At 37.2% G+C, this 10,000-nt stretch overlaps 2 protein-coding genes across 4 annotated transcripts in view; both read left to right on the top strand.

Annotated features, from left to right (window-relative positions):
- The window catches only part of LOC125027221 (quinone oxidoreductase-like), a 9,951-nt gene extending 8,559 nt beyond the window's left edge, over positions 1 to 1,392 (top strand). For all 3 annotated transcript variants that reach the window (XM_047616166.1, XM_047616167.1, XM_047616168.1), the window contains exons 8-9: positions 657 to 749; positions 1,045 to 1,392. In XM_047616166.1, coding sequence (XP_047472122.1) covers positions 657 to 749; positions 1,045 to 1,119 — 168 coding nt within the window. In that variant the 3' untranslated portion in view covers positions 1,120 to 1,392. The remainder of the gene's footprint in view (positions 1 to 656; positions 750 to 1,044) is intronic.
- Positions 1,393 to 5,655: 4,263 nt separating this feature from the next.
- LOC125027522 (apolipoprotein D-like) overlaps positions 5,656 to 10,000 on the top strand; it is a 20,619-nt gene continuing 16,274 nt past the window's right edge. The window contains exon 1 of the mRNA XM_047616607.1: positions 5,656 to 5,812. Coding sequence (XP_047472563.1) covers positions 5,714 to 5,812 — 99 coding nt within the window. The 5' untranslated portion in view covers positions 5,656 to 5,713. The remainder of the gene's footprint in view (positions 5,813 to 10,000) is intronic.

Below are 10,000 nucleotides of genomic sequence, written 5' to 3'. Positions count from 1 at the left end.
TGTTTATACACATAGATGGCTATACTTGTACTAAGTCACCAATGAGCCAGTTAGGAGTACTGCCCGTCTCGCCCATTCACCCTTTTCTTTGATTTACGTAATATTTTACATTATCTTATTTTGCTGTTACTAATATTAAAAAACATTATAATAATTATAATGTTTATAATAAAAATAACACCATCGATATCCATAGCACTAGTAAAAAACACGTTTTTCCCGCCAATTCAAATCACGTATGGTCACAAGGTCTATTAATTGACTCCTTTGTGGCTAAGCACTAGCAGAGCCATCTATGAGCAGACATTTCACAAAAAATATAGAAAATGGGCACAGCATTTTCCCCATTTTTTGTTCATTTTCCCCGACGGCATTAGGTTAAGTAATAACAGTTTTTATTTTTCCTTTTGTAATTTTATCTGCCTTCTGCCTTTTCTTCTCTTTTATTTTCTGTTACTCATCTTTCCTGTTTCCTTGTTTTCTTATAATTTTATTTTTCATCTACTTATTCATCTCCTTTATGTCATCTTCCTCTATAATCTGTTTCTTTTTTACCTTGTATTTTTATTTTCCTCTTCTCTTCATTTTCTTTCTAGTCCTCATCATCACACTCCCACTTTCCGAATTTATCCTTTGGAATTATTTTACTCCCACAGGATGAGTTTCAAGAGATAGGATCAGCAATGGTTAAAGGAATCATGGATGGCTGGGTGAAACCTGTCATTGACACTGTGTTTGACTTAGAGAAAGTAAGTGTATTTGACTTTGATCTTGCATTTATGGTTGTCAAAATAATGTTATACATGAATGTGACTTGTTTTACAATATTATTTTTTTTATTGATGTGCATTTATTTTACAAAAACAAAACAAAAAAAAAAACGATAAATATATAAAAAATACATTGTCAATATTTGAAGAAAATTACTATATCCATATATATATATATATAAACTTTTGTTTGTAGGCAGTGATCTATTTATATATATATATGATGTTTTCATTGGTATCCAGGAGTTATTGACCAAGTGTTTTTCATTTACAGGCACATGAAGCACACACTGCAGTTATACAGTCTAAGGGTGCTAAAGGAAAACTTATTGTTAGAGTACAAGAATAGTAATATAACATTTTCAGTACTGATCTGTAACCTGACACTGGATTTTCCTCAGGTATGACAGTCAGTTTATACATAGTGTTGCATTCCAAAAGAATAATTTATTTTTGTGGTTATTGGTACTAATATTCAAACTTATTTCTTCTTCATCTTCATCTTCATTTTGTTTTCTTTTTAGTTCTTTTTTTTTGTTTTGTTTTTTTGTTTTCAACAATGGAATATTATTATTCTTAGTATGATTCTAGATAATGTTATTATAATAAATGCTAATATACATTTTTGTTATTATTACCACTCATTTACTATATGAAATAATAAAAAATAAAGCCTGTCTTTAGAGTTTATTGCTTTTTCCTGAAATACCAAATTTTCAGTATATGAAAATGCAAATATTTAACCCTATGACTGTGTTATATATGAAACCTCTAAATATTTTCTGGGTATTGTGGTTTGTTTTAGATATACAGAAGCATGTAAAATGAAAGGCACACAAAGAGGAACACATAAAGATGCAGATTCTTTGATAAATTGTAGATTCATTAAAGATTATAATAAAAGGAGATAGATATTTACACAATGGACATGGGGAGAAAATCCCAATTGGAAAACTTTTGCATGTAATGAATGTGTTCTGTATAATAAGGCCATGTTTGCTTCTATGGCTAGAAATAATTAGATCGATGATTGGCAGCTGATATAGTATATAGATAAATTATAAAAACATCAGCCACAAGAAATTTGATACAGCAATCAAAGAAAGTGACTTTGGAATTCCAGCTGCCAATAAGGAAAATTTAAAATCATACTGTAGTGTATAAGTGATAAATAATTGAACTTATGAAACTCAGAAAAAAAAAAATAGAAATGTTAGCAAAGAAAATTACTAGATATCAAATGGTGATACAAGGGAATGATATCACAATTCAATAAAAAGAAAAAAAATGGAAAATGCATTTTGTTATGACTTATCTTAAAAAATCAACTTCACAATTTGAGAGAGATACTGAATCAGGACTCCAAACAGACACTTTGGTTTGAATCTTTTTACACACAGACAAGCAAATAAATGTATGAAGAGGTGTTAAGAGGGTATGGTCTGTGTGCGACTGTGCGACAGTGTGCGTGTATGTAGATAGGTGGGTGGATGGTTGGGTGTTTGCGTGCATATGTGCCACAAAGCGTAAAATATGAAAGCAAACGAATCTTATTTAAGTGTAAAATCCGTCATGGATTTTCTCAGAAATCAACTGTCTGGAAATTATTGGTGAAACCATAGACACTTTCAACAGCACAAGTCGCTCATACTCGTGTATGTATGTGTGTGTGTGGGGGGGGGGGGAGGTCTGTGCGTGCGTCTGTCTGTTTGTGTGTCTGCTATTTTTAAAAATGTCTACAATATGCAGAGAAACTGCATATGCTCTGTTATTACAACCTAAGGTTTTCACGATCATTAATAAAACACTCCTTTTTCATTTCCAGGAGACGTTTTCTCCAGGGAACTTTAATGAAAGTTACTGAATTAATCTTTGCATAGCTCAATTTATCACTAGGAATAATCATGCGTTCGGAATGCAATGTTTCTCTAAAAGTCAGCAACAAAACCTGTGGTAAATATGGTTGAGAAGTTCTCCATCGCAGTGCAGACACATGATATTTTGGGGCATATATCTACAATAGATAATGACATAATCTATTGAGAACTAGAGTCCGTCCAGGCCGACAATTCGCACGCTCAGATGGAAGGATTTTCATGACAACTATGTTACTTGATTCCGGAGAGACCGTGGATCTGTTTTCATAATTCTACTTTAAAACAACACTTGTATATAACTTCTTGTAATATTGGTTTGTAACTTGTGGCATCCGACTTTCAGCAGTTATTCCTTCAGATGTTACACTATTTTTATATTACAATATATTTCTTAGCAATGGGTAGGTTTTGATGAAGTGATTTGATAAGCTATAGCAGCAGCAGGACAAACAAGAATTAATTATTTTAAATGTAACTACACAGTAGACTAATTACATGACCCGTTAGAGGGAAAGTTTATGTGAATTCCACGTGACCCTTAAATAGGAAAATATCACATTAGTCAAGGCTTCCCTGCTTCAGTCACGTCATCTGTCACGCTTATGAACTACTTTGCCATTAGTAATAGGCCTATCGTGTCGTAAGCCAATGAATAACAATGCTGTATGCTTTGACATATTCCTTACCTCGAAAGCCAAGCTTAATATGAGGCCTGTCAGAATTAGGAATAGTCATGCGGATTTATCGGTGTTAATTGCAACTAAAATGAATGTCAAGCAAAAAAAATAAAATGGAACGTAAAAATATAGGGGGAAACAAAGGACAACACGTAAATAGACTAAACAACTGAGGTAAAAGGAAAGATGAGAAAAAAATACTTAAATAATCAAATTTGTAAACAGGAGAAGAGAAAAAAGGGGAGAGAAGGCAAGTACTAATGAGGGATAAAACATGTTTTTTTTTTTTTTTTTTTTTGCCTTAAATCAGTCACTGTTTTGACTTTCTGTGTGTATTATATTTTGCCGTCCTTTTTTGTCCCCGAAAAAAAATATTTCTTTATAATTATGACAAACTGAAGTGTTTCATTTGCTAATCTGCCTCTGGGTGTTTTTAAGCACTCTCAGGAATATCTCGTACCTCCTACGAAGATCTGAATTTAATATCTATTTATCATTCATTCGGTTTCTCTCTCTCTCTCTCTCTCTCTCTCTCTCTCTCTCTCTCTCTCTCTCTCTCTCTCTCTCTCTCTCTCTCTCTCTCTCTCTCTCTTATGACAAAAGCTGAAGTGTTTCATTTGCTAATCTGCCTCTGGGTGTTTTAAGCACCTCAGGAATACACGTACCTCCTACGAAGATCTGAATTTAATTTCTATTAATCAGTGCATTCGTTCTCTCTCCTCTCTCTCTCTCTCTCTCTCTCATCTCATCTCTCTCCTCATCCATCCTCTCTCACTCTCCTCCCTCTCGTCCTCTCACTACACTCTCTCTCTCTCTCTCTCTCTCAGTTCGACTAAAACTAGGATCCTATCAAATCCTTCCTAAGAACATATTCGACGACCTGCTGAAGGTTCGAGATCGATGTCTTTTCTCGCTCTCTGGACTTTTCGTAACGAGCAGACTGCCTGACAGACGGACGACACGCACTTCACAATTATGTGGAAAATGTGTGTGATGTGAACGCTTAGAATCTCTCTTTCCACCATAATACCATGTTTTCCATTGATCTGTTACATTTTTTTTTTTTTCTGATAGATATTTGTTATGGGATTAAATGTATCTGAAATTGTCAATAATTATCACACTATAAACTAATACCCGCAGTAAACTGTTCAACTTTAGACTGAATTACATGGTATGAGAAATTAACGAAGCATGGTTAGTTTTTACACTGAGACATTGATTTATTATGATGAAGAGAGTGTGTTCGTGTCCATGGAGGTGGTGCAAAAATTCTTCTCAATTTAGTAGAGCATTCACCGGCTAAAGACCGGATCAGTGGTCTTCACGCACCACTTAGGCAGCTATTAATTAAGGTGAAATGCAAAGTAATTAGTTTTCTTCATGCAGGAGACTTCTGATGAAGAAACCTATTGTGTTCGCTCCATACGAAGATATTGTTTTTCTGTCAATATATGTGTATATATAGTAATCGCCGTGTTGAATACTGAATTTAGTACATGCGAGGAATCAAGCTAAATAAATAAGCCGAGTTTTGGTTTGATGAACCATTTCTGTTAATATTATTCACACCTCTTTCGGTAACTATGGTGCAATACTCGCAAGTCACAAAAAGAAATCATATTTCGACTTCATGCACAATTAAATGTACTTGGAAACTACTATTAGTTTGAGAGAATATACTAATATATATAACACACAGACACTTTGGATTTATAACATCTCACAATTGGCGCAACACAAGTAATATAAACAGTAAACATCCTTCATGAAGCTTCGAATTTCTTTATCCTACTTTTTAATTGCTTCTGGTACTTTCAACGTCACAGAGTGAAAGTGTGACTAGAAAGCGAGACAATATCCGCGAAAATCCGTTTGCAACCAATTAGAAAACTGTTCTCCATACATTAGGTAATTTAATTTACTTAAGTAATTTTTAGCGTTAAACGATTAAGTTTTTAGCAGCCAGAAGCCACTAAAGACTGATGATTAGAAAGGCAACCAAGTGGCCGCGAATTTTGTAGCGCTGGAGCATGCCTCGGCGGTCTCGTTTCTCCCAGCGTAGCCAGATGCTTTCTGGAAATTTTCCGTTTTAATGAAATTCCAGGCCTGTTTTTCTGTACCATTTAGATAAAGAAATAGCTAGAGTCCCCTCAATCTCGACTTATTGACTGAATACTTCTAAACACAACAAATAAACGGTGTTATTATAATCAGCAATACGCAACAGGTATGGCCACACTTTTTTCCAGAGGCGGAGCCTAGCGAATATAATGTCTGACCCTCCGTGCCGCCCATGCTGGTTAGTCAGTCTTCAAATACAGGCGAGGAAGGAACTGTCTTTACACTCGCAAGCATTGTTATTACTTGCGGAGCTCTTGTTACCAAGATGCGAGCTGCGCTTTTGATACTATTAGCCCTCGTTGGCGTGTCCAATGCCGGTGTTTGTCCGAAGTACCCGATCATCAAGGATTTTGACTTCACTCGGGTAAGTTACGAATTTGTGTTCAAAAAGAGGTAGTGATATTGATCGGATTTACTGCTGCCAAAACGGTGCAACATGGGAGTTGGAAAATCTTGAAATGTTACCGCTTATTCTAGTGGAAATATCATCTCTACTTTTCGATTATCTCATTCTGCTCAATACTGTGTAAAGGAAACTTCACAATTTTGTGTGGAAGATAACAGACATAGCAACAAGTAGTAGTGCCATTGATATCAATATACATGGAAGGAAATTGCATGATTCTAAATAAATTTTTGCAATTAAAAGTTGACAATCGGAACTAAATCTGTTTAGGTTTAGATAAGCTCTTATCCCCACCTCTCTCTCTCTCTATCCCTCTCTCTCTCTCTCTCTATCCCTCTCTCTCTCTCTATCATTCTCTCTCTCTCTCTCTATCCTTCTCTCTCTCTCTCTCTATCCCTCTCTCTCTCTCTCTATCCCTCTCTCTCTCTCTCTCTATCCCTCTCTCTATATCCTTCTCTCTCTCTCTCTCTATCCTTCTCTCTCTCTCTCTCTATCCCTCTTTATCTCTCTCTTTATCTATCCCTCTCTCTCTCTATCCCTCTCTCTCTCTTTCTATCCCTCTCTCTCTCTCTATCCCTCTCTCTCTCTCTATCTATCCCTCTCTCTCTCTCTATCCCTCTCTCTCTCTCTATATATATATATATATCCCTCTCTCCCCCTCTCTCTCTCTCTCTCTCTCTCTCTCTCTCTCTCTCTCTCTCTCTCTCTCTCTCTCTCTCTCTCTCTCTCTCCCTCCCTCCCTCCCTCCCTCCCTCCTTCCTCTCTCTCTCTCTCTCTCTCTCTCTCTCTCTCTCTCTCTCTCTCTCTCTCTCTCTCTCTCTCTCTCTCTCTCTCTCTCTCTCTCTCTCTCTCTCTCTCTCTCTCTCTCTCTCTCTCTCTCTCTCTCTCTCTCTCTCTCTCTCTCTCTCTCTCTCTCTCTCTCTATCTCTATCTCTATCTCTCTCTCTATCTCTCTCTCTAACTCTCTCTCTAACTCTCTCTCTCTCTCTCTATCTCTCTCTCTCTCTCTCTCTCTCTCTCTCTCTCTCTCTCTCTCTCTCTCTCTCTCTCTCTCTCTCTCTCTCTCTCTCTCTCTCTCTCTTTTGTTCCCCCCCTCTCTCTCTCTAATTCCCCCCTCGTTCTCCTCTCTCTTTCTTCTCTCTCCTCTCTCTTCTTCCTTTCTCTCCTCTCTATCCTGTGTGTGTGTGTGTGTGTGTGTGTGTGTGTGTGTGTAAACACGTACACATTCATGTTTATCTAATTCCCTTTCTCCTTTACTCTCTAAATATTTTTTTAGGTTTTAGATAAGCTATCATTCTCTCTCTCTCTCTCTCTCTCTCTCTCTCTCTCTCTCTCTCTCTCTCTCTCTCTCTCTCTCTCTCTCTCTCTCTCTCCCCTCTCGCTCGTTCTCTCTCTCTCAGCAGCGGTAGCGATCTCGTCTAGCAATCTTACTGACCTGCGTTCAAATCCCTCGCCGCCAGTGGATGGTAACCCCGGCCATTCCTCGCACACAGGGGATAACTTACAAGCAAAATAAAACGGACACTATGTCACACCAAGAATATCCATTGCAACAAATGGAATCAAATCAAACCTTAAACCTTTATTTAACCTAACCTCTCTCTCCCTCTCTCTCTCTCTCTCTTCCAGATGAAAAATAAAATAATCATAATTAAAAAAAAACAAAAAAACACAAGAGTTTATAGGAATTGTTTACTTCGTTCCTGTCGTGTCGTAAGGGCGCGTGAGCAACGGTTCCCCAGGTGGCTTCCCGGTAGCACCTGGTTTAGGCTCGATCAGCTGTTTAGGATTCCTGGTGGTTGCCGGGTTAGGCTTCACCAGCTGTTTACGATCACTTCGGGGTGACGCTCGGATGACGCGAAGTTGCTGTTAAATTGTTCCTGTTTTTTTTGTTTTTTTTTCGTTTCGTGTCCACTTGCACATGCGAAGTGATGTAAATTAGCTTGGGGGTTTCTTGTAACTGTATTTTTTGTAACTTGTCACGGCCCTTACAAACAGAAGTATGATGTACGCCAGGCGTGAACTGGTGATACGGGCGGCGAAGTTACACGCATAGTTGCATACATTTTTTATTTTTAAAAAATAATGATAATAATAAAATATATTCCCATTATGTAGTGATATTGAATGCCGTTCCTCCAGATGAAGAGATGTCGAGAGTCAGAAAAAAATTGTATACATATATATGTAAATAGACACACACATACACACGCCCCCCCCCCCCCCCCCCCACACATCGACATTCAAAGAAAAATAAGAGTTGTAACAATAGGTTTTTGATTCAGTAAATGGAAAGGATTATTCTCCTTAAAGCAGATTAGTTTATATATTAAGTTCTTGTTGCTCTCCGGTAATTCGCACTTGTGCCCAAGGCTGTTCTTAAGCATGGTGATGTTGAAAACTGGGACGTTTATGTGATTTTGAATGATTAGTACTTCTGAGATAATGTGGTTAAAGTCAAATATTCAAATGCGACCTCTACATACTTTCTTTTGTCTTGTGTTGAACTTAATCAAACAAAACAAATGTAAGACAATACAGAACACAATGCCTATAATTACAGGATTCTTTTGAACATAATAACATTGTTCAAAATACTTATCTACCATTAACTTCATTTTTTATCAATTTTACTGAGTAGCCATTTTTTTTCTCTCAATCTCCTACACGTTCCCCCCCCCCCCCCCCCCCGTCTTTTGTCGCTCACACCTGAAATATCCAGGAGCCGCACGTACTTTCCCTATTTTTTGCTGTTTCTATGTTATACTGTTATTTGAAGTCCTTCCATTTTTTTTTATATTCAAATGATTTTGATATCCAGCTGAATCAGTTTATTGAAAAAGAGATATTACTTTTGATTGGAATGTAGGATTGTTTATATTTTTTATTGGGCATTGGATCTGGAGGATATAGTTTTGTTGATTTTCAGTATTCTAGCTGACGATAGATATAAGATAGACTAATACTTGTCAGAGGTTCAAGGGATTCGTCTCCCTTATAATAATTTGAGTAGCAAAGGATGTAGATAAAAATAACCCGACAAACTAAAATCAGATAAAACTTACTAACATCATAGTTTTTGGCAGTTCTCCTTGACAAATAATGCGTACAACCAACATGTATTTATATAAGGAATGATACTACTGCACTGGATTTCTCGCCTTTAACTATGACACTTCGGTAAAGCCCTGTTGGTGATACTATATGATTTTTAAATGCAAAATGAGCTTTTCTCATCTATGACTGAATCCAGTCGCCATTTGGTAATTATCAGGATTTGATCTTGTGGAATAACGTGACTAGAAACATCGCATCGGGGTTTATACTCAATCAGAATTTTGATGAAGCTATCGGCATGGATTGTATTTAGTTCCTAAGGAAAACGTGCAGCGACCTCCAGCAGCTTGGAAGCGTTAGGAATGTCGTCCGAACGGCTGTCTGTTCGGAGAGACACCTGTAGCCTCCTAACCACTCACAACGCGTGTGTGCCACTGCCTGGAGGCAACCAGCTGGCACCACTGCTTAATAACAAGCAACCGTTACTTATCTTCCGCGTAGTGGTAGCGATCCGTGACTCGCGCTTCTGCAGTTCGAACCGACGCAGAGCTTAGCCATTTGTCATAACGCGATCTTAATTACTTTTTTTTTTTTTTTTTTTTTTTTGATGGTAAACAGTTTGGAAATTCAAGGACTTAGGCATTCAAAATTATTACATTTCTTTTCTTATTTTATTTCTAACTGAAGGTAAACAGTTTGGAAATTCAAGGACGTAAGCATTCAAAATCAATATATTTTTTTTCTTATTTCAGTTCTAATTGTAGCTACATACATTTTCTTCAGGAGACATCATCATGCACCAAACTTAACTTTCTTTTCCGAGAAAAAAAGATGGTCAGGTATCTTTTCCCAATAGGAAGGCGAAGATGAACCCAGTCTTAATAACATACGCCCTATATGGGTAGGCTTAGAAAACATCACTAATCACAAATCTTCATGACAGTAATGGAGAGATGGGAAAGACGACTCACAGCAGAACCTAATGACTGATTGGGTACTTTCTGTGTTCAAAAAAGGTGAAAGTTGATGTATCGGAAAGGAGGACACTCGGACCTCTAGGCTCATTCCGGGAACGTGAAGGAGGCTAAG

Source organism: Penaeus chinensis, chromosome 7, assembly GCF_019202785.1.
Source record: "Penaeus chinensis breed Huanghai No. 1 chromosome 7, ASM1920278v2, whole genome shotgun sequence".
Classification (NCBI taxonomy): Eukaryota; Metazoa; Arthropoda; class Malacostraca; order Decapoda; family Penaeidae; genus Penaeus; species Penaeus chinensis.
The sequence above is the reverse complement of the archived record's forward strand: the minus strand, read 5'-3'. Positions and strand labels throughout refer to the sequence as shown.